At 37.5% G+C, this 26,585-nt stretch overlaps 2 protein-coding genes and 1 long non-coding RNA gene across 4 annotated transcripts; 1 reads left to right on the top strand and 2 right to left on the bottom strand.

Moving 5' to 3' along the window:
- Nucleotides 1–3,586: 3,586 nt before the first annotated feature.
- On the bottom strand, nucleotides 3,587–15,104 carry LOC114154914 (uncharacterized). Its single transcript, XR_003597648.1, has 3 exons — nucleotides 15,095–15,104; nucleotides 14,777–14,785; nucleotides 3,587–3,658 (listed from the first exon to the last, which is right to left on the bottom strand). It is a non-coding gene; the product is annotated as an uncharacterized LOC114154914 (long non-coding RNA).
- Nucleotides 6,264–21,454, top strand: myo1ha (myosin IHa). Of its 2 annotated transcripts, XM_028034397.1 has the most exons (32): nucleotides 6,266–6,975; nucleotides 11,757–11,891; nucleotides 11,981–12,096; nucleotides 12,652–12,850; nucleotides 12,954–13,034; nucleotides 13,275–13,454; nucleotides 13,535–13,633; nucleotides 13,721–13,834; nucleotides 13,919–13,990; nucleotides 14,083–14,202; nucleotides 14,646–14,713; nucleotides 14,841–14,946; nucleotides 15,037–15,117; nucleotides 15,385–15,476; nucleotides 15,599–15,693; nucleotides 15,804–15,850; nucleotides 16,016–16,096; nucleotides 16,842–16,947; nucleotides 17,026–17,143; nucleotides 17,236–17,349; nucleotides 17,436–17,512; nucleotides 17,593–17,661; nucleotides 17,899–17,983; nucleotides 18,063–18,225; nucleotides 18,311–18,394; nucleotides 18,476–18,569; nucleotides 18,646–18,701; nucleotides 18,782–18,917; nucleotides 19,004–19,074; nucleotides 20,091–20,188; nucleotides 20,262–20,361; nucleotides 20,443–21,454. In XM_028034397.1, the coding sequence occupies exons 1-32, from the start codon at nucleotides 6,970–6,972 to the stop codon at nucleotides 20,467–20,469; spliced, it is 3,090 nt and encodes a 1,029-aa protein (XP_027890198.1). In that variant the 5' UTR covers nucleotides 6,266–6,969; the 3' UTR covers nucleotides 20,470–21,454. The 2 variants fall into 2 exon arrangements, with proteins under 2 accessions (XP_027890197.1, XP_027890198.1); XM_028034396.1 differs by having other exon boundaries at nucleotides 6,264–6,975; nucleotides 16,842–17,143.
- kctd10 (potassium channel tetramerization domain containing 10) lies at nucleotides 20,898–25,653 on the bottom strand. Its single transcript, XM_028034398.1, has 7 exons — nucleotides 25,520–25,653; nucleotides 23,991–24,204; nucleotides 23,739–23,908; nucleotides 22,648–22,734; nucleotides 22,510–22,562; nucleotides 22,206–22,401; nucleotides 20,898–22,037 (listed from the first exon to the last, which is right to left on the bottom strand). Exons 1-7 carry the CDS (start codon nucleotides 25,520–25,522, stop codon nucleotides 21,825–21,827), a joined length of 936 nt encoding a protein of 311 aa, XP_027890199.1. The 5' UTR covers nucleotides 25,523–25,653; the 3' UTR covers nucleotides 20,898–21,824.
- Nucleotides 25,654–26,585: the final 932 nt, after the last annotated feature.

Genomic DNA, 26,585 nt, shown 5'->3' with positions numbered 1-26,585 from the left:
AATGAAATCTTGCAACATTTTTAAAATTTGTTCTGTTTTAGAGTAAATCAGAATAAATAGCGGACAAATAAATCAATCTGTAAAATCCTATAAAACAGCCGTAGGGTGCAGCTGGTTTGGACTTTTAATGCAGGTGAAAATATGAAACCAGTTGGAGGTTAAACTGTGACTGGAAATTAAGGATAGACCGCACTATCGGCAGTATCAGTCCCATGGGACCCTACAGATGGCCTGTCACAATAGGCACAATCAATGATTACATGCATGAAGGTAACGGACAAAAACAAGACCGTCCTCAGAGAGGGGATCCAGTAGGTCCTAAAGCCCGCGGGGTTGTGATGTTGGAACAGGCTGCTTCCTCAACTTAGTGGAGAAAAATAAAACTGATTCGCCGGATGGATGATGATGATGATGATGATGATGATGACGATGATGATGATGATGATGATGACGACGATGATGATACTGGTGTAATTGTAGTTGACAGTGTGACCCCTGAGTGAAGAGCAAGGAGCAGCTGGTGGTGGTCACAATAACAGAGCTCCACTCATCCACAGTGATTTGTTGATTGATAATGAAGGGCATATCGGTATTGACTGTGGAAACTAGTTTTTTATGTACATTTATTTGAATGTTTATTTAAAGACAGAGACATGACATTTCCACCTAAGTGTGAATTTCCTCCTTTTGCTTTTTAGATTTAGTGTAAGGCAAGCAGTGTGACGTCTATCTCCAGCGGTTATTGGCTGACCCTTTCATTCAGATCAGGATCTGTAAAGGTGAGTCAATCTGACCAGGTAGAGCTGGACGGTTTGAATACTCCTCTCCGTATTTGTTCTGGTTGACTTATAGATCTTGAGCAAAAATATTAATGGGTGTTTTAAATATTATTTTTAACTTATCGGAACAGTATTTAGTATTTAGTGGCCTCTAGTGACAAAGTTGCAAAGTGCAAGCTATAAACTCCAAATAAATGCATCTTTTTGCTGATCTTTCACATAAAACCCAATTGAAACACAGTTAGGTTATGTGGCAAAATGTGAAAATTAATATGCAAACAAGTTGTTGCTGTTATTTTTGTTTTACATTTTCTTTAAAACAGATTTGTTTATTTTTCATCTGGTTTGTACAGCAAATATGTCACATTAAAGGTGGAAAATTGGATATTATCACAGTTAAATATTTTCCATCAAAAGTACCTGCCAGTTGTGAGCCAGTGAAAAAGGGTGGACGCATTCATGCAAATCTGTATGTCCTTATTTTTTTTATTTTATTTCACCAGGTAAGCTTTGATTAATCAAACTAATTGAACACAAGAAACATTTTTAATTTAAGCTTCTAGGTCTGCAATAATGTATACCTTCCCTACATTTTGAGGTCAAAGGCTCCACTGAGGAAGGCATTTTGTTCCTAAGTTTTCCCCTTGTGACAGCACCACGTACCATCAAGTTCAAGGTTGTAAAATGAATCTAGACCCGACCATTATTATGGAAAGATTCTGTCTTTTGTTATGACAGAAACATTTTCTATTTTAGCCACAGGATTTTCTTTAAACTGCTTCTCATAGACATCGGTGTCTTGGTTTTTTAGTTCTTTAAAGTTCCTGGAACTGTGTGAAAATACACGTTGAACTACTTTTTGTAATAATTACAAATGAGTAAGATTTGAACTTCTGTGGTAAGTTAACCACAGAAGAGTTTTGTGGCTTATGCCAAAGTCTTTTTTCCCCCCCAAATTAACTAATAAAATGATGTGTCCTCCTACTCCATGCGTTGTAACTGTGATTTTGGTAAAAATAGATCAGTTGTTAACTTAATGACATCTTTATGATTATGAAGATCCTGGAGATGACCTGTGGAAAGATCTGAAAGAGTGACCTGGTTCTGGGATAAATGAAGCCTCTACAGAGCAGGAGGAGTCCCTACAGCTCTGAATAAACAGAGTGGTGGTTCTCATCTCTTTTGCCTCTTTTGGGGTAATGGGGAAACAATGGGATCACCGGCTGAGGGTTAGCCCGTGTTTGCAGCCAGTGTTTTCATCTCACACCAAATGTTTACTCAAAACACACCAGCTCCTCTGAGAACGAGGTCAGTTAGCCCTCTAATCGCCTCAGGGCAAAGACAGTGTCCCCCAGTAGAGCCCGTCACCTAGAGTGACCCAATGGCCTCACAGAGGAGGAGGCTGTCAGCCATATGTAGTTAAAGAGAAGCATATGCACCCAGACTGCTAACTACTCTATAAAGATCAGGAAATCTGATATCTTTCGGTACAGTTTGAAGTTTACAGACCTTCAGAGAGGAAGTAAGCAATATAACTAATAATAAAAACACCTGTCAAGTATAACCTCAAATACTTTCATTTCAGCCACATCAAAAGTAAGCACACCGTCTGTTGACTTCATATAAACCTCCTATTTTCTCTTGGATTATAATGCAAATTCACACACGGCCTCTACTTGTCATCGTTAAAGGGTTTTGAGTTCAGTTGTAAGTAAGTAGTTGTAAGTTTTCACTTATTTTATTTTGTATTTCAGTGAATTTATATGTTTTGGGTTTTCTCAGTGGTGTTCAGCTGATGACTAACTAATTTCTCCACTTCCTTTTGTATTCATTTAGTGTCAGTGCTTAACTCAGGGGTCTGTAACGTCGGTCATTGAGAGCTGCTGTTCACTGGAGTCAGCTGTAACACGCAGGGACTCATTGGGTGACTTGTGAATTGACATAACCAGGAGTCTATCTTTACCTACTGTCCACATTCCACTGTTTTTTATTACTCCATGCAGATACTAGATCCATCTCTTTAACTTCCTGCAGTTTTTCAGACAAGGCATGGCTAAACACCAGGAGCAAAGGCTTTGAATCACTCTTAGTCTGATACGTTCCTTGTTTTCAATTTGCCGTGGAAGAAAATGAAACCTACAAAGATCAGGGTATGGATTACAGGCAGAGAAACGGTCGATGACATGAGCAAAGTAACAGACTATGGAATGAATGAATTCAGCAGGAAATGACAGAAACAGAGAGACTTAAGTATTGAGGAGTGATTACTGGACAGGAAACAGGTGGTTGATTATATGAGAGGGAAGCTGCGCCATTATTATTAATGTTGTTACTTGTCACCAAAGTAACAGATTCTGTGGTGCTGGTAAAGCATTCTCACTGTATACTGTCCTTTTACCCATTTTGTCACATTACAACAAACTTCAATGGATTTTATGAGGTAGTCCAGATTAGACAAAGTCATGCATCATTCAAGCATTGTTTAAATATGGATTGTGCAACATGCGCTTGTATTCAGCCTTCCTGAATCAAAACTTTGTAGAACTACTTTATTAATGCAATATTTGGGGGTCTGTTTCTACCAACTTTCCACATCTACAAACAGATGGTTTTGCTCATTCCTGTTCGCAAAACAGCTAATGTTTGGTGAACCTGGACTGACTATGAATGTAAACTTTTAAATTTTGACAATGATTCCCAGTACCATATTTTTATGCTATAAGCTGCTATTTTTCCCCCCACATTTTGAACCATGCGGCTTATAGCCCGGTGCAGCTTTTTTGTGGATTTTTCTTCAACCTCCAGGGGGCTGGAAGTGAATCATTGGAAGTCAAAATTGGAAATCAAAGAAGAAAGCGCTGCTTATCATTTAGAACAAGCTAGTAGCAGACAGGACGGAGAAATGTTTTCAAACTCATTCCCGCTCATCATGGAAACACACGAAGAAATTTATATGATGCAGCTTTTAAGTTGAAGGCTATCGATCTGGCAGAGGGTCCTTGTGGAAAACCGTGAGCGGCGGAGATACCAGCGACTTATAGCCCGGTGCGGCCTATACATGTATGTTTCCAGTTTTTAAAGAAAACTTTGTAGGTACAGCTTATAGTGAGGTGCGCTTTATAGTCCGGAAAATACGGTATTTTATTTAATTATTTCTTGTTTGGTTGTATGTTTGGGGTGCATGTTAGAAGGTAAACCTCCAGCTCAGTGTCGAGCACTTTTCTGTATCTAACAGTTTGTCTGTTTGCTCCATTTACCTTCCCATCACCTCTGACTAACCTCACTGTTTCTGAAAAAGAAAAACACTCCCAAAGCATGATGCCACCACCACCATGTTACAACTGGAATTCTTTTGTGTCTGAGCTAAAACGAAACTTAGCCACAGGATTTTTTAATATACCATCAAGTGCTTTATGAAAAATGTCTCTGCATGTCTCATCTCCTTTGTCTCTCCCACACAACAGATGACTTTGTTTGATTGAAAGCTGCACTTTTCAATCCCGCTGTCCAGAATCCCTTTATTGAATCTTTACAAAGGTCAGCAGAATTGACCTTTGGGAGCTTGTGTCAACTCCAAAGGCTCCGCTTTGAGGCAGTGCCAGTGTCTTGAAGGGTGAAGGTGGTGCAGAACTCCTATTTTTCACAGATAATGCAGTTGCGTAAAGAATTTTTTGTTAGTTTATATGTGGCAAACTTAATTTTTGTGGTGACCATGCATAGATTTCTTGTCTAGACATGGCATGAAAAGTCAAACTTAATTATGTTTTTTATGAAACCAAAATTTTAACAATCCAATTACTTTTTAGGGTTTTTTTCTTTAGTAAGACTAAACTTTTGTTAGGTGAGTTATAAAATAATCTGACTGACTCATCACTTTGGGGCTAAAGTGATGATGGGCCCCAACCTTTGTTACACCTTGAAATATTAAATTATTGCACTATAAAAAGACAATGCATCATAAAAAGACAATGCATCCAAAGAAAAGCGAAGAGAAAATAGTTTCAAGAAGAAGTGTATTAGATAGGAAGATATGGAGGAATAAAAAGAGGAAAACAATAAAATAGACACAAAATGCAAAGGAGGAAAGCATAAGGGAGCAGCAGTGGAGTGATTTGAGTGTTTTCATCAGCTCTCATTCTCAGCATGGAATCTATAATGGGAAAATCAACCTCTCTGACTCCTGTGTAATTGGATTTGCTGGGTCTCGTGCTGAATCAGAGCCCAGTGGGTAGCACAAAGCTTGTTAAGATTGGACAAGCATTGACGAGGCGGAGGAGAGGTGGGGCAATGGCAGAAGTAACCTTGACAACTTTTCTGGAGTAGAGACTGAATTATTTATTATGCTGAACACTCAACTGCTCATCCATTACAGTCAATTGACTCAAAGCTTCCCGGACACCAATTAGGTCATTAAGTGACTGGAGATTTAGTTTCTTTTTTCCGCTATAAGTCATCAGAGAAGAAAATGTCTGGAGAAGGTTTCCAAACAGTTACTGAGTCATACAATCAAACACATTGATGATGTGTAGGGTGCAAAAGTTTTTGTTCTCCTTGGAGTTTTCACATTTTTTTGCATCCTACCAACAAAATTCAATATATTTTAATGTTGAATTATATTTACAGACAAACATGAACACATGCACACTTCTGAAGTGGAAAAATATGCATTCTGTTTAACTTTTTATAAATAAAAATCCACCCTCACTGATAAATCTAGTTTACCTAATATAAAATAACTTCACATGTGACCTAATGAGTCATTTTGACATAAATCCAGCTGTTTTGTGAAGGCCTTTATTACTGAACAAATGGCACCAAGAAGACCAAGGAACTCACCAGGGAGGTCAGGAATAAAGTTGTGGAGAGGTTTAAAACAGGGTTAGGTTATGAAACCCCCAAACTGACGAGCAAGGAGAGCACTGATCAGATAAGCAGCGAAGAGGTCCGTGGTAATGTTGGAGGAGTTTCAGCAATTCACAACTCTGTCAAGAAAATCTATTTACAGAACAAATATTAGTCACAAACTCTATCCTCTATGGAAGAGCAGCAAGAAGAAAATCATTGCTTTTAGAAAGCTACAAAATGTTCAATTTGCTTTTTGCCACATCTTTGCTATGAAATATAATGAGTTTGATGAAGAAGTTGGTTAGATTATACCAAAAAAGATTTTTTGGTTGATATACAATAATATATACTGCACATGCATGGTGTTGTCAGCATTATGGTGTGGGATATTTTTCTTCATCAAGGACAGTGAAGCTGATCTGATTTGACATAAACAGATAAACAGAGGAAAATACTCAAATAAGACCTGCTGCAAAACACTAATCCAAGCCATTTGATTCTAACTCTGTTGTAACTCTGGCTGTGTTTAAGGTTAATGTCCTGCTCAAAGGGGAATTTTTTCCCCAATGTCAAAATATTTGCAGGTGTTGAAATGTTCCAGTCAAATAATAAACTTCCTCCTAACAGAAAATCTGTGACAAGACTTAAAAACTGACGTTAACAGACGTCAGTCTGGCTGAGTTTGAATTTGGATAGAACCGGGCATACCCCAAAAAAAGATTCAAAACTGAAATTGCAGCAAAAATGTATTCTTAAAGTATTAATTCAGTGATTGAGCTGACTGGACTACAAGATCAGCCCCGATGATGACTGGTCTACATAATGGCTCCCAGATCAGAAACCAGACCCAACATGTCACAGAAGAAATAATGTAACTGGGAGCTTCTTGTTGTGGTTGTGATGTAATGGAGATTGGCGAGAGAAAGAGGGAGGTAAAGGGTGATAAGTTGGTGTGCTTTGGATCTTGTTTCTGTCTTGTTACGTTACACTCAGAAGATAGCCAGGTAAGCACTGAATAAGATCTCTCCGTCTCTCCACCTTCTGAGACATGAATCATTAAGCAGCACCCTGAGCTTCAGGACGTCAGTACATTTGTTCACTGGATTCCACATAACTTTACCAACATTATACTGACACCCCAAACAACATGAAGAAGGACGGGACAAAAAGACAGTAAACATGCTGTTGTGAAAAGCAGCCTAGTGGTTCACTAATGGCCTCCATGCAAACAGACACAGGAGGACTCTCTATTTTCGTCTAACTTCTCCACAAAGAAGGGAAGCCTTCAGCTTTGGAGCTACGCAAAAACTCGCCGTCTGGATAGGAGAGTAACAAAGCTTCGGAAATGCAGGTTTGATTTTGTTTTAAATGACTGAAAAAGTTCATGTTACCTTAAATTTTACTCAGCTCATGTATTGCTCCCCTTGGGGACTCTTGGGAATATTTTTTTTCCTCTGGTAAAATTAGATAAGAAATTTAAAACTGAAAAATATGAAGAAAATCCAACTTTTCAAAAACTAAAAGAATAGAGGATGCAACTGCAGGTGGACCAGTTTTAAAATTAGAAAGATACATTTGTTGTTTATCAAGTATATAATCTAATTAAAAGCAACATTTGTTACAGTTCTTGGGTAAAATGTTCATGTTGATAGTACATTTCTTATGCTTGGTTTGTGCTATTTTTACATGTTTTTTTTCATGTTTTTCTTTAGTTTGTAAAAATATTTGTAAACTTTACCACACTGGGCTTTAAATTGTTGTTCACTTCTAACTTGTTTTTAGGTAAAAAGAGTACTGAAGTAATATGCTATTTACGATCCTGATCTGCCAGCAACAGTTCACTTTTAGTTGCTAATATCAAAGTAGCAGATAAATTTGCAAGATGCTACTCTGCTTAACCTGAGGTCAACAGCGGACATTTTTTCCATTGTAAGAGGAAGATAAATTCTCTTGTCTGTGAGTAAATTAATGAAGCGAATCGCCAGGTAGCAGCTCCCCCCTCCAGCTCCCTCTCTTTCATGAGAAGATTACTCCACTTCTCAACACCGATGAGGTCACTCTGTCCCAGGCAACAATGACACTCTAGACCAAGTTCAGAGACCATCTCTTAATTAAAATACATTTGCTTACTCTCTGAGGCGATTCACCTGATCTGACAGTGGCTTTCAGGATTCATTACACAATCTCACTTTCCACGCTGTGTCAGATTGGATGATCTATTGTGTAATTGAACTGGTCTGTATGCATTTTAGGTGCTTTTCAATAAATCAGAATCTCTTTGAAAACACCAGGTGTTGAGTGACACAGTTCAAGTGTTCATTTCTGTTGATTTTGATGACTATGGCTTGCAGCTTATAAAAACATTCATTTACTCAGAAAATTTAAAAATTGCATTAGATGAACACAAATAAATAAATTCAGAAATCTCAGTCTATGTAAAGATGCATCCATGTATTGCACTGTATCTGCACCAGTACTTGGATGGGTGTCCATTAACATGAATCATTACTTCGATACATCAGATGTGTTTTGATATTGGTGAAATGGCTCACTGCCCAGGGCATCAATATTTGAGGGACAGAACAATTACATGAGAAAAATAGAAACATCAGTTGCATCTGAACAAGATTTCTATTGCTTCTAGTCATTGCTATTCAATATTGAATGGATGTCTGGATGTCTTGTGCTCAGTGTAAGCCCTGTAAGCTCAGTCCACACCTTGTGAATCTCCTGCAACATTTGGATGCATCTCTGCCCCAATACGGCAGAAACAAATAGATGAATTACCTGTTTGCATGTCAAGTTTTGAGACCTGTGAGACATTAATTTTATTCATAAGAACCTGCAGTGTCCATATTGCATGTCTCCATTTCCCTACCACATTTTTTCCTTTCTTTCAATTTTCCGTTGATATGTTTGAATGCCGAACTTGGTCAACAACCAGGTTCTTTAGGATCCTCTGGTGTTTTACTCTTGTTGTGGAAGATGCAATTGACTCTTTGATGGATAACTATTAGGTCAGCATTCCTCCCAATGATTATACACAATAATGTAACATAAAATAAATGTTCCTTTTGTACTTGGTGTTTAGTCTTCAAGCTTTTCCCTTTCCTGCTCTTTTGTACTCTGTGTTATAGTTTTACATTTCACTGTATAGCTCTTTGGTGTATATTGTGGCATTTCCAGTCATTTCCTCTGAATAACTTGGTGCACATTCTCCCACAGATGCAGCACATCCTGTTAATTACTCTCACCAGTTCCTCACTCAGGCAATCATTGTCCTGGTATTTAAACTCCTTGACTGCCAACACTCCTGTTTCAGTTCTCCTGTGTTTCCATGCTGAAGTCCCAATATTTATTATGTGCGGTTTGGCTCTCTTATGTGTACCAATATTCCTTTCTCAGTTTGGTCTCCCTTTGTTTACAGATTTGGATATCATCTGATTGAATTTAATTTTTCTTATTTTTCTGCTGTAATTCCTCAACCCTTGTCATTTTTTGCTCTATTGCAAGAGTTTAACTTTATGAGAAACTAAACTAAGGGTTTTCATTAGCTATAAGCCATATTCATCACAATTACCAGCATCAAATAAATCAATCAAAGTTTGAGATTCAGCTTGTGAATGTGTAACCAACTAGTGTAACTTACGAATAGATAAGTTGAGAAACTTAGATTTCAATGTTGAAGTTACAGTTAGTCTATCTTTCTAAGTTCAAAAAGGAGGATAATAAGCACAAACAACCATATTATCAAGAATGAACAGATTATTTAATACAACTTGAAACAGAATATTACGGTACAGTTTTTTTTGTTCCAACATAAAGTGTCCACCTTTTTTATCAGGCAGTGTATTTTCTTTTGGTTCAGATTCCTTATAGTTCAGTTTGTCCTTTGGAAGTTTTGTTTTCTTAGTTCAGTAATTTAAGTCAGTCAGTCAAGTCTTTGTTAAAAGGTCATGTGTTTCTTTGGATCCAAAATCTTATCTTATCCAGTGCAAAGTAGGCAGCGGATCCAGCAGTCCCAGGTCTTGGGTTGAAACCTGGAGCTCAGCAATCCAATCCAGGCCTGCGATGCTATGCAGCTGGACAGTCTTCAAAGTTGAATGGGGTTCTAAAAAAAACCAACCTGCATATATATAGAACTTAATTAACTATTAAGTTTCAAAAGTATGCAGGAAGCAATAAATTCCATTTATCACAAAAATAATATTCAACTAATGGCAAGTTTGCAAAACAAACGTATCACACTGTATCCAACCTCTTAGTTTGTACATAACAAAAATGCAATACAGTGAAAATCATCATTTTAATCTCACACGTTTCTCCGATTGGTTTTATTTACGTTTCTCTGTTCTTCCTTGTTGGAATATATGAGCAGTAATGCCTATGACGCCAGTTAGCATTAGCTTAATTGACAGCAGCTTATCTCCCCATGTTATTGCTTGTAACACTGTATGGCAACCCGAAGTCACGCTGTCCCAGCAGATTGTCCCCTTTTGCTGCCCAGAGAGAAGTTTGTTCCCATGAAAGAAGGGGGTGTCACAGATACCCTGCAGCAGCGCCACCACCATCATATCAGCAGATTGATTCTGACGTCCAAAAAAGGGTTCCTTCAATGATATTGTTCACCTGTCTCATAAGCTTAAAGTGGGTGAGTGGGAGGGGAGTGCTGTGGGAAGGGGGTCGTGTGAGGGTTATTGGTGGGGAACACAGGGTGAGGGGTATTGTTCAAGTAAGGGTTGAGAAGACTGGGGGTGCGGTGCTGACAGGTGGAAAAAAACACTCATCTGACTAGCCTCCTCTGTCCGTCCATGGGGCCCCATATGAGCAAAGTAATGGAGTCCAAATTACAGCACAAGATTGCTAAGAACAAGGCTCTATTGTTTGCCCTCGGGGCACACTAGAGCACCCTAAATGAGTGTCACAGCAAGCAGCAGGGCACGGACCGTTACTGCGCTATTTAGTCTGTCTCGTTGTCTCAAGACGGACCCGTTTCAGAGGTTCTCAGATCAGACAAATACTGCTCCCCTCCGCCCTCCTCTGCCTTCACCCCTTCCTCTGCACAGCCACCCCCCACTCCACCCACAACTCCTCACCCCAAAATAGGCCAAATCTCCTCCATTGTGTTTCGACTGCCTAGTGTGAAATTCACTGTGACGTTAAATGTTTTCTAATGAATAATTACTGAATGGATATGCAGGGAGAATATGTGTAATGGATTGTAGACTGCATTTTAAAGACGTCTTTTTTGTCTCTCCTCCGTGGTATTTACAGGACAAAAAGCCCCTCGGCCGTTCTCAGAAGAAACGAGGGCCATAGGAGGAGGACGGAGGCATGAGGGAGGGGGGAAGGAGGGCTTTGTGTCAATTAGATCCAATGGATTATCTTTTTTTAAATGTTTTTACAGAGAGAGTTGGGAATCAAAGGATTTCTGCTTCCAAAGAGGGAGTGAAAAAAAAACAACAAAACCAACAAAAGCTGTGAAAACCTTTGGTCAAAGTGTTGGTGCTGTGAATGCTAAACAGATTGGTGGAATTTTTTTCCCACTATACTTCTAAAACACGCCGCTGTTTCAGGCTCTGCCAGTCCATTTTGCACTCTGTGTAGTGTTTACTTGGAGCATCAGCTCAATTGAATGAACGGCTGCTAGCCAAGGTCCTTGTGAATGGTGTAGCAATTATCTTCTGTTTGTTCATATGTATAATCAAAGCCATTGGTACAGAGACTTTTAAGAGCTCAAAATCTTTTTAGTTTCTATAGATCCACAAAATAGACTGTATGTGCTTTTTCTGGTCTTTGTTCACCCTTGGAGTTGTTTACTGAAACATGCATTCATCCAGATGGAGATGTCAAAACAGATTTCTTGAAACTTTTTATGCATTCATAATTGTTGCATGTGTTATGCAACACATAACATAACATAACACATAAAATTATGCCCAATTTTATCTTATTTGTAGAATAAAACAAACTAGCAAACACTATTCAGGTTATTAAAGTTAAATAGTATAAAATAAAAATGCACTAAGAAATAGACTACACAACATTGGGTTAACAGTAAAAAACAATTTACCATCTCAGGAGCTTTTAGCAGAATATTGAGGTGTGGAATGATTGATACTTGTTGCACAGGGTCGGCTAGATATGGAGGGTGCCCTGACCACCAGGGACCGAGTGGGAATCCAGGACTTTGTTCTTCTGGATGAAACCACAGAAGTGGCTATTATCAGCAATTTGAAGAAACGCTTCAGCAAGGATCTAATCTATGTGAGTTACAAAAAAAAGAAATCCACATCTAAACTAAATCATGTGTTTTGAATAATGAAATAAGTATTTTCACTCTGTCATGTCCTTAGACTTACATTGGCACACTGATTGTGTCTGTGAATCCGTACAAGGACCTGGACATCTACAATAAGAAACAGATGGATGTCTACATGGGTGTCAACTTTTTTGAGCTTCCACCACACATGTGAGTTTTTGATGGGCATCCAAACGTTGTACACTGTTCAGTCAGAGTATCAATGAAGTCAATAAAATCTTTAACTCTATCCTGTAGTAAACAGGAAACCCATGTGAAAAACAAATGGTTAAAAAGTTTCAGCTGGAAATGTACTCATGGGATTATTAAATGAAAAAAGAAAACATATCCTTTATCATACTCCTGTTTTCGGAACGGAAAGACATGGGATTTTACTGACCAGGAAAAACAAAATCAGCGTCATTTTTTAAGGTGGTTTACCCAAATCATGTGTCCATTTTGTTTTAGTTTGTTTAAGAAAGGTAAAGTCAATTAAAAATGTCAATGATAATTCTTTGGATCTTATCTTTTAGGATAGATAGATTTGAACATAATCTGCATTGTAAAGAAAACAAATCTTACTATCTTGCTATAAATCTTGATATATTAATCTATAAATCTATATGATCACCAATCCATGTAAATCTTGCTATTTTAAACCTGTTAACGTTAACTATTTTCCTAACTGGACGTTTGATGTGTAACAATTATTGTCTATCCATCCAGCTATGCCTTGGCTGATAATGCCTACCACACCATGCTGACAGAGTTCAACAATCACTTCATCCTCATCTCTGGTGAGAGTGGAGCAGGAAAAACTGAGGCCTCAAAGAAGATCCTGCAGTATTATGCCGTCAGCTGCCCAAGCACCACTTTAATGAACACCGTCAGGGACAAGATGCTCATGTCCAACCCTGTCTTAGAGGTTCAATGGTTGCTTCTAATTTTATCAGAACATCGGCTATGCATTTAAATAAGAGGTGATTGTGACAATTATTCTGAATAAAAGAGTTTCTTTTTTATTTAAGGCTTTTGGGAATGCAAAAACTCTGAAAAATGACAACTCAAGTCGGTTTGGGAAATACATGGATATTCAGTTCGACAGTCAGGTAAGGATTCAAGCAAATGCTACTGTGGAAAAAAATCTATCAGTAAAAAAGAAATAAAAATCAAAACAAATAAAACATGTATTTTCTGAGTGTGCGTGGACTTCTCAATCAAGCCTAGTAAATACGAGTTTTGCAAGGTTTTTTCTTTTGCCTTACCTTACATTACGTTACAAAGCCAATGAAAAAGTCAGCATTGCATGTAATGTTAACATGATCAAATGTAAATCTTGGTGCCTGAAGGGGGATGCTGTTGGAGGCCACATCCTGAACTACCTGCTGGAGAAATCGAGGGTTGTGCACCAGAATCACGGCGAAAGGAACTTCCATGTTTTCTACCAGCTGGTGGAAGGAGGATCGGATGACCTGCTGACGCAGCTGGGCCTCAAGAGAGACGTCCAGCATTACTATTACCTAACTCAGGTTTGTATGACTTCAGAAGAGCATTCTTAATTATGATCACTAGAAATGTTTTATAATTGTGTGCTCTTTGTTACCAACAGGGGGAATGTGCCATTGTGTCGTCTATTAATGACAAAAATGACTGGAAATCTGTCAAAAATGCCCTGCAAGTCATTGAATTTGATGAAACTAACACCAATGTAAGTTGAATGGCTTTGCATGAATCAGTATTAACATGAACATGTTGGTAAAAAACCCCCAAAAGAAACCTGAGTGTCTCTGTGCAGCATCTGTTTAGGGTGGTTGCAAGTGTTCTCCATTTGGGAAATGTTCACTTTGATCCAGACAGTAAAGGTCACGCCCTCCTCAAGAACAATACGGAGCTGAACTGGGTTTCAGATGTAAGGAAAGCAAATATTCCTGAGTTTGATGTCCGGACTAGGCTCAGAAATCCATTTGGCGACTCATTTCAGTTTCCTTCACAGCTTCTGGGGGTGGATGCCAACAACCTTAAGGAGGGACTTACATTCAGAAAGATTGAAGCCAAAACAGAGCAGGTTCACAGACACCAAACCTCTTTTACCCTTATTAGGTGATAAAATTGTTTTTCTCCAAACTGCAATTGTGACATTTATTTTATATTTTTAAGGTCCTCAGTCCATTCACAATAGACCATGCCATCTATGTCAGAGACGCTCTGGCCAAAGCCATCTACGGACAGACTTTTACCTGGTTGGTCAACAGGATTAATGAATCCATGGAGAACAAGGTGAGCATATATGATGTAAAAACCTATGTAGCCAGTTTTTATTTTCAGAACTAAAACATAAACACCCCTTGAACCTTTGAGATTTTTCCTTTTACAACTAAAACATTCAATGTATTTTTATGGCATTCTCAAAAAAATCTGAGATAATTTAAAGAGTCATAACCCACAGGCAACAACCCTTTTTGCTAACTTAGAATTGTTTTCACTGGTTTTTACTTAAGGTATTAGAGCAAATTCACACCACACTTGTATTAAAAAAAAAATAATCAAAAACTACGCATCATTTTCTCACCACTTCTATCTTCTCGCATAATGTACTCTCACTAAAACTCCAGATAAAATACAGCAACACTGATGGCTGTGACATAACAAAATGTGGAAATGTTCAAGGGGTGAGAATACCTTTTTAAAGTTCAGTGTTTTATAGCAATATTTTCTGCCAGGACTCTCCACGAAAGACTGTTATCGGGCTTCTGGACATATATGGATTTGAGGTGTTCTATGTTAACAGGTGAGCTGCATTATGAATTAATAGATTCTCTGATAAATATATATTTTTGGTGTAAAATTAAACCCAATGCTACTAACAGACATAAATTTAGCATAAAAACAGAAATATTTGCCCTCTTTGTCATCAGTTTTGAACAGTTCTGTATAAACTACTGCAACGAGAAGTTGCAGCAGCTTTTTATCCAGCTGACGCTCAAAGCTGAGCAGGAAGAATATGAAGCTGAGGGAATTGAGGTAAAACTGATCAAAACATGGAAAATGAAAAAGTAAAATGAATAATCATCAACATTTACTAGCTTTATTCTAAGTGTTTTGTTCTCAAAGTGGGAGCCGGTTCAGTTCTTCAACAATAAGATCATCTGTGACCTGGTTGAGGAGAAACACAGAGGAATCATATCAATACTGGTGTGTAATCCTCTGAAGTCTTTACACATAAATACAGTCAAATTTGTCCATATTTTTGTAGTAAAAATGTTTTTATTTAATCTTTAATATTTAATAAAATCACATACTTTCACTAGCTGTAAGTGGAAAAAAAAATCATAGTATTAGTCTTGGGGAATTGAATTACTGAAATAGAGGAACTTTTCAATAATATGCTACTTTACTGAATATGACTGCATATGTGATGTTTAATAATAATAAAATAAATATCTGAACCTGATTCTGCAGGATGAAGAGTGTCTCAGGCCAGGAGATGCCACAGATCTCACTTTTCTGGACAGATTAGAAGAAAAGATGGGCAATCACCCGCACTTTGTGACGTGAGTTAAAATCTGTACTATTAGCGACCACAAACATCAAGTTTCTGCTCAGTGGAGTGAACTGTGGCTTCATAAAGAGTTATGATTCATCTCTGACTTTGTTTCCATCTCTTTGACTGCAGACACAGACTGGCCGACAAAATGACACGGAAGACTCTGGAGAGGGGAGATTTCAGACTCCTGCATTACGCCGGGGAGGTCACCTACTGCGTTGTGGGTAAAATAAAACCACAGTCCTAAAGCCACCTTCACATTAACATCTGGACTAGTGTAACTTCATAGTGGCAGTCCTTTAACATAGAATCTTTTTTTTAATTACATTTTTAGGTTTTCTTGACAAAAATAATGACCTGTTATACAGAAACATAAAAAATGTAAGTACGGATTTTTTGCACCTCTAATTATTGAGATACAGATATGTACTAGCTCAAAAAGTATGTTTACTGCAGTAAATAAAACAAGATATGGATGGATGGCATTTAACAATTTACTATCTTAATGTAAACATGCATTAATGTGGATTCTCACTTTTTTAAAAGCTGGTGTGTCAGTCAAAAAATACAATTGTCAGGGAGTGCTTCTCTGCTGTGGACACAACAAACAAGAGAAGACCAGAAACAGTAAGTTCATCTGTGTTGGATTCTTATTAGGAACAATAAAATGTAAAATTGTTCATGCATTGATGATGTGACAAATATCTTTGATGAATTTTTACAGACACTAATTAAGGTATTTGGCTACTGTTCCTATCAGAAATAGTGCAGCTTATCTCAGTTAACTGCTTTCCTGGCATGGAGCCATTTTAATTCCACATAAAGTATTTTCAGGATGAAGCCATTGACCTGTCTTAGACAAAGTGGAATAAAGGAAAACTACATCCAAATTGATCAACTTCACCTAAAATCAAGAAGCTGGTAATTAAACTTGGATAAAATTGAATGTTCTAACAGGACACTAATCCAGATCAGGTATCATTAAGCTTCTGGACTGACCCTGACCACAGACTTAATAAAAATACTGTGGAAGCCAACTGATTTGAATAGACTTTGCCAGTTCTGGTTAGAAAGTGGTCAAATATTCCACCAGAATGATTCCTTGAGCTTGCTGGTGACTACAGAAAGTGTCTGGTGTTTCTGCAGTTTTTTAAAAGACCTTTATTTAAGAATACATACAGATGTATGCAAATAATTAAGCCTATATCCATAATTTATATCCTTTGAAGACTGGTGATAATACATTCTGACTGAGTGCAAAATCTGTTTTAACAAGTTTTACTAGTATCCACAATCTGACTAAAACTCTTAATTCATACAAAATGTATCTGCCAATTGAACTGATGCTATGACTCTTTGGCTGCGTCTGTAGGTAGCGACCCAGTTTAAGAACAGCCTGCAGAAGCTCACAGAGATGCTCATGGCTAAAGAGGCCTGGTACATACGCTGTCTAAAGTCCAATGAGTCCAAGCAGCCAGGTATGTCAGCTCAGAAAAGGCAGAGAAGGTTAATACAATCAACACGGTTGTTTTATGATCTCTGCCATCCAATCACAGGACAGTTTGATGAAGCATTGATCAGACACCAGGTGAAGTACCTGGGCCTAATGGAGCATCTCAGAGTCAGAAGAGCTGGTTTCGCTTACCGTCGGAAGTATGAGGACTTCTTAAAGAGGTCCTGCAAAAACATATCTTTCTCCATGAAATTGTGTTTGGTTTCATGTGTGTAAACCTTTCCTGTGTGTGTTAACCTGGCTCATGTCACAGATACAAACCCCTGTGCCCGGCCACTTGGCCTCACTGGAGAGGAATGCCTGCTGATGGAGTTGAAGTGCTGGCTCAACACCTGGGCTACTTGCCTGATGAGTACAAAATGGGAAGGTGAGGAAAACTTTCTAATTCAGTCTAAAAAATACTCAGTAAGCCAGTTTTGGCAAACATTACCATCCTTGATTGGATTTTTATAGAACCAAGATCTTCATCCGTCATCCCAGGACCCTTTATGCCACAGAGGATGCGTATGAGAAATGCAAACATGACTTGGGTAAGTTTAATTCAAATCTTAAAAACTTTTATTATTACTATTTAAGACTTTTAATGGTTTCGTATGCTTTGGATTTGCAGCATCAAAACTTCAGGCCAAGTATAAAGGATACAAAGTGAAGGGAGAATTCAAGAAACAGAAAGAGGCTGGTAAATATCAGAACATGAAACAGACTGTTGCTTAAATATTTGTAAACCATAAAGATAACTTTGATATCAACACCATACACTGGATTAGAAAACAGTTCTTATACCAAAATATCTATCACATCTCCAATAGCAAGTGATTAAAAAATACATTATGTTTTAGATTTAGGAACATTTCACAAATATTCAAACCTCTTTGTTGAAGTGCAAGCAAGCTTAACTTTAATTTTATGTCTTCAGCAACAAAGATTGAGACATGTTGGAGAGGAGCACAGGCCAGGAAGGAGAAAGAGAAAAGAGCATGGGCTGTAAAAGTCATCAAGAAGTAAGCAAAAAAAAGGCACCCTATATCTAATTGTTATCACATCATTTTATCTAAATTGTATTTTGTTCTACTGTTTTAGGTTTATCAAAGCCTACATAAACAGAGGGGAAGCAAAAAGCACAGATAACTCGGAGTACCTGGCCTTTGTGAGACAAAGCTACTTGAACAGACTGAAAAACAATCTGCCAAAGACTGTTTTGGATAAGACAACCTGGCTAACTCCCCCAGCTGTGCTCACTCAGGTAACGCAACGTTTGTTCGTTTCAATGCAGCCGGATGGAAAGTAAACTTTTGGCTCTGAGGATAATTTTTTTTGCTTCATTAAAGGCATCAGAGATACTGCGGAAGCTTCACTACCGTCTGATGGTGCGGAAATATGTGCGAGGAATCCCACCACAGAAAAAAGCACAAGTAAGAAACACTGATCATAACATATAAGACAAAAAATGTTCTGCTTTTTGTTTTAGTAGTTTAGTAGTTTTGTTTTTTCAGCTTCAAATGAAAGTTGTCACCAGTGCGATCTTCAAAGGCAAAAAGGAAAATTATCCACCAAGCATCCCTCAACTTTTCTTGGACACAAGAATCAGTGAGTTTCAAATACAACAGCTCCACATACTTCTGTTTCCAGACAGTCACATGCATGGATGGTCTCTCTTCTCCAGGCGAACAAGAGATAAACATCCGGGTACTTAGTATGATTCGCAATGAGCAGGTTAAGGTAATGGCATGAAATGACCAGCTTGACGTAATCCAGCACCAAATCAAGTGCTGAGTGAGTTGGGTTCTGTGTTTTTGTAGTACAGTGTCCCCGTCATTAAGTATGACAGAAACGGCTTCAAACCAAGGCCAAGGCAGTTCATCCTCACCAAGACTGCTGCTTATCTGGTGGAGGAAGCCAAGATCAAACAGCGAGTGTCGTACAATTCTCTCAAAGGTCTGAACTACATTAAATAATTTAGTAGTTAACATTATTATTAGTGTTCTCATGGAGGGTAAAAACTGAGTTTGGACTTTTTGCAGGGATATCTGTAAGCAACTTAAGCGATGGCATCATTGTAATTCATATAACTTGTGAAGACCCCAAACAAAAGGTGAGTCATTTTTAAAAATATTTTATTTCATTACACACAATGTATTTTATTGGGATTTCATGTAATAAATCAACTAAAGATGGTGAATTAATTTTGTAGTAAGTTTGAAATGGAATGAAAAGGATACAGGGCCATGTATTTTGTTTTTTTACAAATCTGAAAAGTGGGGTGTGTGTTTTCTTTCTCTGATACTCCCAAATAAATTCTGTGCAACCAATAGGCCTCAGATGGAGCCCAACCTTATTTAATGCAATGTCAGTATAAATCCTGCTGATTTGTGAAGGTTTCAGGGGTTAGAGGACATCCATGAACAGTCAGCATCAGATGAGTCTGATATAAAAGCTGTGGAGAAGCAGAGCTACCCTATAAGTAAAAAAAATTCCCACAGCCTTGAATGTGTCTCAGAGAGCTTTTCAATCCAATTCCTGAAAATGTAGAGCACAGAATAACTGCATTTCTACCAAAACAGAGGAATCCAAGGAGAGGATTAATCAGAGAAGCAACCAAAAAGGTTCAAGGTAACACTGGAGGAGCTGCAGAAATCCACACCTTGGTGAAACATCTGTTAGCATACACCCACAGCTCGAATAATGAGGATTAATCAAAGCATCTTTATATCTAGAACTCCCCAGTGAAAGCAAATTCAACTAAGAATCTTTAAGTTTTGAAAATTGCTGACATTCTCAATTTAATGTGAGGTTGATTTTAAAAAAAAAACAAGACAGAAATGTCAGTGTCTAGATGTGGAAAGTGGTTAGACTTACTCCAAAAGATTTGCTGTTAACTGCAGTGAAAGTTTGTTTTACTCAACATTTGACTCATTTGAATACAAATGCATGCCACACTGTAAGACACCATATCTGGGTTTGTATTTTTTACTTAAACTGACACTGATCATGACAATAATACAGAAATTATTCTAATGATGACTAAGTTTGTGAAGGTTCAGAAACATAAAAACTTTTATATTTAACTTTTTAAAATCTAGCAAGATCATTTGTCACTCTTTGTCTCAGGGAGATCTGATCATACAGTGTGAGCACCTGTATGAGTTTTTAACCAAACTCAGCATCATTGCTAACAAACAGGATGCAATCAAAGTGGTTCAGGGCAGGTGAGTTCAAGATTTGAGAATTAGACACCTGGTTTTGCCATTCAGATTTAATCAACAACTTTGGCGTTTTCAGCATAAAGATCCAAATCCAGTCTGGCAAAGAGAACTCAGTGGACTTTACCACAGGACAGGAGCCCATGGTGTACAAAGCCAAAAATGGACACCTGATGGTGGTGAGTATAAACAAATAATCCCATCTTTAAATTCACCTTGAACATAAGAAAAAACATAAACCACTTTTATTTTTGCTGCAGGTTGCAACACGAACAAGGACACGGTAACATGTGAGGACACGCAAGAAGCCCCTGCATATATAATCAGGAGACCCCTTAGGAGAGGATCATGTCCACAGGATACACACCTGACCTGAAACAGCTGCATCCCTCATCGGACAGATGAAACACACTTTTCATATGTTTTAGGTCAAGTTAATTTTCAGCATAATATTTACCTACAATAAAACTACAGTTTGATATATTATCTAGTAAAGTTTAAATCTGAGATGGTAATTCAAACTTTCACTTTAAGTTGAAAAATCAAAGATAATGTGCAAAAAATATCTGACTTGAGGAAACCATATTATTCACAAGCTTGGCTAAAAAAAATAAAACAACCCACGTAATTCTCTAAACAACGAAGCCATATGTATTATAATTTCGTATTTTCAGTGACAAGGAACATGTGGAAATTAAACACATAAAAAAACCAATGCATCTAGAAATTTATTTGTGATAAAGGCTATATAAATATAAAACATCATTTGTTCACTTTTGTACAACAGACCTAAAAATCGATGCTTGCTTTGACTTGAACATATAGTATGCAAACAGTATATTCTGATGAATGCAGTGATGGACAGGTCTAATTCCCATCTCTGTTAAAAGCTTGTAGATAGGCCTTCCTGCTAGGCATCGCTCTGATTACACTCATTCACTTAAACCTCAGCAGACATCATTCAATCAACTCAGTACATTTAACACCTCAGGTCACAGCTCACGTTTCCTCCACTGGAAAATAAAAGGTTTATAGTGGAGTGAACAGAAATATATCGATCCTAACTAAATAGAATATAATCCAGAGAGTGAAATGTTGCATTCTTCTGTGATACTGTAACATAAAAATTATTTTTTATACAGTTTTATTAATTATCAGGATACAAAATAGCCATGGTAACGTTCCAGGGATAAAATAGTGCCACCGTATGGTCACATTGCGGCATAACACCACTGACAGACCCACAGTAGCAAACCATCTACATTACCTTTTTAAATACAGTATATACATCTCGTACTTCAGGTTCTGCTGTGTGTCACTTAGCTTAAACCCGTAAACAACAGATTTATACTGACAGAAACACTCCACAAACAGTCCAATGGGTAAAACCTTTTTCTGCTGAAAGCAAACATCCATATAGGCAACTGTAGAAGAAGTCATTTTTGAGATTACAAAGCAACACAACAGCTAAACAACAAAATGAGACACAAAAACAGAAAACAATACAAATTGATGTACACCACTCAGAATAGTCTCTTGGAGAAGCTGGAGACAACAGGAAGTGAGAAAGAGTAATTTGCGTGGTGTTTGTAAGGCACAAGCACGGTGCAGAGACACATACTGCTGGGTCAGAACAGGAAGGTCATTGGTGGTGGTGTGTGCGGTCATCGGGTCGTTTGACGTGAATCCTACGAACTCTTCCTATGGGCTCTTCGTCGTCGTCCAGATGGCTAGGTCTTCCTGCAGCGCCACCTGTGGCTTCCAGCAGCGCGTTGTCTGGACCCCGTCCGTCGTGGGACTCGTACAGAAGGATGTTGAGGGTCTCCTCATAGATGCGCGCCTCAGGAAACTCAACCTGAATGTTTCACAAAGAAATAAAATAAGAGCTGTAGTGAAAAATTTACTGCTATATAATAGTAGTAATAAAAAAGAATGAACAGAGAATATGAGCATTGAAGGTCAGAACTGCCACAATCCAAGAATTTATTTTAATGACAAAAAAATGCATCTGATGCATATTTACCTTAGTCTGCTTCTTTTCTGTGGCGTAAACAATGGAAGTGCAGCACACTTCTGCAATCTTACGACCCTGGCCATAAAAGGACCAGCAACAGATCTCATCCCCTATCACATCTTTAATGAAGAGGACTCGCCCATTGAACCGCAACGACAGCTTGTCAAAAAGCTCAATATTTTTTAGCATGTTGTCATCAGAATTGCTGGACAGGAGGTAAAAAAAAAAAAAAAAAAAAAAGTTGATGAATGGCACTGCAAGTCACCTGGGTTATGATCCATATCTAATAATGATGCCATTAAAGGAGACTCACCTAGTATATGAATATTTATTGTTGCTTCTGTTATACAGCAGTTTCACAGTAGGCTGGAAAGACAAAATGTTTCTGTTTTGGTTACCAAAGAAAATCTTAACAGCTCCATAAAATTCAGTACAAGCTACAAGAACATACCTTATTCGAGGTTGCAATGAGTCTCTGCTCTTCTTTACATGATGTCATGAGAGGCACTTTGCAAAGAGGTTCATATGTTTCCTTCTTCTGAAAGACAATTTTATTTCCTTTATTAAACACTGCAGTTAAATTACAGTAAAGTATTTTATATCACAGACTAAATATGATGACAAATGCAACCTAAATTGTGTTATGTAACTAAGATGGATGTCTACCTGAAGGAGGTCATTCTGCTATTTTGGTTTCAACAGTGGTCATGTTACCTAAACAAGAATTACTGCCACAATAGAAATGACGGTTTAATGCTACACCTTTAGAACAATGTCATTACAAATAAGATTTTACCATTTTTATGAGTGCATCTCTATCAAAATGTTTGATTACAAAGAGAAATAGGCACTTAGTGGCAAGTACATGAGAAGGAAAGGGTACATTCATGAGCATATCCAAGTATATGTAGACAAAATGGTAACACTTTGGTATAGAGTTCAAAACAAAGTAGCAAGAAGAAAACCTATGCAGAGCTGAGTGAGCATGCAAAGAGTAAAAGGTGATTTCATCATCACCGATATTTCAGTTGTTAAATAACAATGTTTTTAGTCGTATTAAACACAAGTTTCCACATTCAGTCACTTCTCTGGAAATACTTGATTCAATCTTAGTTGGCACACACAGAAAGTCAGATAATCACATGGCAGAAACTAAACAATTTAGCCACCTAGACAACTTCCTCCAATTCAAACTAATGGAGAAGAATAGAAACTACAATGACTAAACAAATTATGGTTTTTGATGCCAGACGGCCTGGATTGAGTGTGTCAGAATCTGCTGGCACTTTCACACTCGATTTTCTCTGTGTTTTACAGAAAATGGTAAAAAAAAAAAAAAAAAAGAGAAAATATCAACATTGTGGTAATTGTGTGGACAAAAATAACTCGTTGGAGAAAGTGTGTAGAGAAAGTTCATAGAGCTAACAGTGGCTCAAATTACCACTTGACACATCAAAGATATGCAGGATGACGTCTCCTAATGTGCAACATTTTGAGCCTTGAAGCATAATCAGATATCAGATTTTATATGAAAGAACTAACCTGCAAGGCTGCTGAACATTCATCAGCTAAGCCTTGGACAAGATAATACTTGGCCTCTGCGAGTAACTCTTCCGTTTCCCGACGGCTCTCTGGGAGTGGGACCGCCCCATCCCGGAGGTAGTTAAGGATTGTTCCAAAGTGTTTTCCACAACGATCAATTAGAATCCAACCTATAAACAGAAAACCATTGGTGGGTAAAAGCTCGAACCATCTGTATGTACTGTACATTTATAATGTACATACAGAGCTTACCTTCACTGTCTGTAAGCACCTCCATCCGCCCACTGAACATAGCTTTAAGCATGGTGTCCTGCTTTGTTAGTGTCTGCATTGTAGTGTAGTAGAGCGCTCCACCCACATTTAACTTCACATACTTGGAACTGGGGCTGGAACCTTTGAAGGATGTGGTCCTGGTTGTAGCTGCTGGCACTGCAGAGCTCACCACACTGTCTCCTGACATCTCTTCCTGAAAAAAAAACAAACAAGAAAAAACACCACCATGGCATGATTTCCCTTAAATTCACTCCAGCATGTTTCCATGCAGAGTGGAGTAAACACCTGCACTATTTGGTTATCTACTGGGGGTAGTGCCACATAATTAATACCTTGGTTCTACACACAGCCTTCTTCATAAACCAAGGTGATTTATGAAGGGAATCATAAGTGCTGAACAACAGCCTGGCTCCTACTGAGAATCCTTCAGGATTGAGCACCCATCAGAATGAATGAACCTTATGAACTTCTGTAAAGGAGTAGCCCCTGTCACAAAACATTTCAAGATTGGAACTGGAGTAATTTTGCCCATCTATACAATAGGCACTGTAGTCCTCATTGTGATTTCCTTCAAAAGACGTATGCTTACTGAAAGCTTGCAGTAACTTCATTTTCCATATATTCATAACCAATCCATAATCTTCTATACTTTTTTGTCACAAATTCTATATAATACTACTATCAATGCAATGTGGTTTTATAATTATATTTAAAAACTAATCAAAAGTTTATTATCTTTATCAAGACACTGTAATGACTTTCACTTATTGTCAACTAAGCCACCTCTAAATTTAATTATTACCAAAAGGACTGGGCGGTGGTCACCATAGGACCTATTGATGTGGTAAAGAGAGATGAATATACCAGAAATGATCCCAAAGAGATAACAAATACAAGCAAAAACACACAAAGTGAATATATGAGTTAACAGCAGATGCCATAATAAAACTGATTGCATGATTTGGTATCGATAAGATAAGAAAGTCTTAAATATTTTAATGACTTACCACTAAAGTGTTTAAAGTACTTCCACATTTTGTCTTACTATTACTGGTGCAGCCTATTTTAAGTTGTTCAAAGTTAAACTTAGATCAGTCAAAACCTACCTATGTTTACTTGGTTATTCTGAACGCGTCACACGTCAAAAGGTATGAAAAACATTTTATTCAGTTGGAACAAACGGCGTCATCAAGGCCATCAGTAAACTAATAAAAGCTCTCACAATAAAAAAAATCAAATTCAACAAAAAAATAAGAGGCACTAATGATTCCAAACATTAAATGTTATTTTGTTTCTAAAACAATGAACTGCTATTTCAATGTAGCTCACAACTTAGATTTAGCTCTCAGTACCTAGCAACCAGTTAGCATAGTTAGGAGTTACCGAAGATATTCTATAATAAGTAAATTATTTCATACTACGACATTTAAATCATCTTTATTTCTAAATATTATGATACCAAGGAAAAACTAATTTGTTTATGGTTAGAAAGAAACCCATATAATTACCATAGAACCCACAGCTGACTTCGAAGTTGTTGCTTGCTAACGCCAGTCAGCTAACACCCACTATTTTCCGGTGTTGTGCAGAAAAAAGCGCCCCGTGACAGGAAAGGCTTTTCAAGTGCTAATAGGTTTAGGAGCGATCAAAAGTGCCTTGCAATACAATAATTTCCCTAATAACTTTTGTTAAAAAAAAAAAATTAAATCTTGAAGAAACGAAGATATTTTATAATTAAATATTTGCCTTTTTAAAAAAAATTTAAATATCATATTGAATACATGAATAAATATTACATCTGAGGAGACATGATCCACCCACATTGTAGAAAAAAGGGAAATGTGTTTTTGAAATTACTTGAAAATAATAATTCGACATTAAATTCATTTTTGTGCAAATTTTGCATGAAAAATATCCCATTATTTATCTAATTATTTTACAAGTTATTTTAGTGATGAGTTAAATAATTCAACAAATTCAACAAACTCATTAAATTATAACATTATATGACTGATTCAAATGTCAATTTCAACACAATCATTTACAGCTCACTGACAGAATCCGCATGATTAAAGACAAAAGTATCGTAATTCAAAAACCTCCTGGGTTGATTTTCTGTCCAGTGTAAGAATAAGAGGTGAAAACAATGGATAGATAGATAAAAAAATAAAAAAATACATATATCCAATAACACCCATATTTGGTTCAAATGCTATAGAAAATCTGTAATTCATTTAGTAAAGTGTGTATTATCTTTTCATGACTAAGACATAAATAGCTTGAAATGCGCGTTCCATTACGTGCTTTTCTTGACAGGGGTCACTTTTACGGTACATCACCGGAGTACCGCTGCGCGTTCATTAAAAATGACGTCAACCGTCCCAAGTTTAAGGCAGAGGTGAAAACATCTTAAACTTAAAGAACGAAAACTGCTGGAAATTATTTACTTTAATTACGGCTAAATCGCTCTACTTTCAACTACGCTGTGATTGAATAATTTTAATTCGCGTGAAAAATAAATCACGTATCCCACACGTTTCCGTTGATACGTCATACAGCAAAGTGTAACAGCAA

The sequence above is a fragment of the Xiphophorus couchianus genome, chromosome 12 (assembly GCF_001444195.1).
Source record: "Xiphophorus couchianus chromosome 12, X_couchianus-1.0, whole genome shotgun sequence".
Classification (NCBI taxonomy): Eukaryota; Metazoa; Chordata; class Actinopteri; order Cyprinodontiformes; family Poeciliidae; genus Xiphophorus; species Xiphophorus couchianus.
The sequence above is the reverse complement of the archived record's forward strand: the minus strand, read 5'-3'. Positions and strand labels throughout refer to the sequence as shown.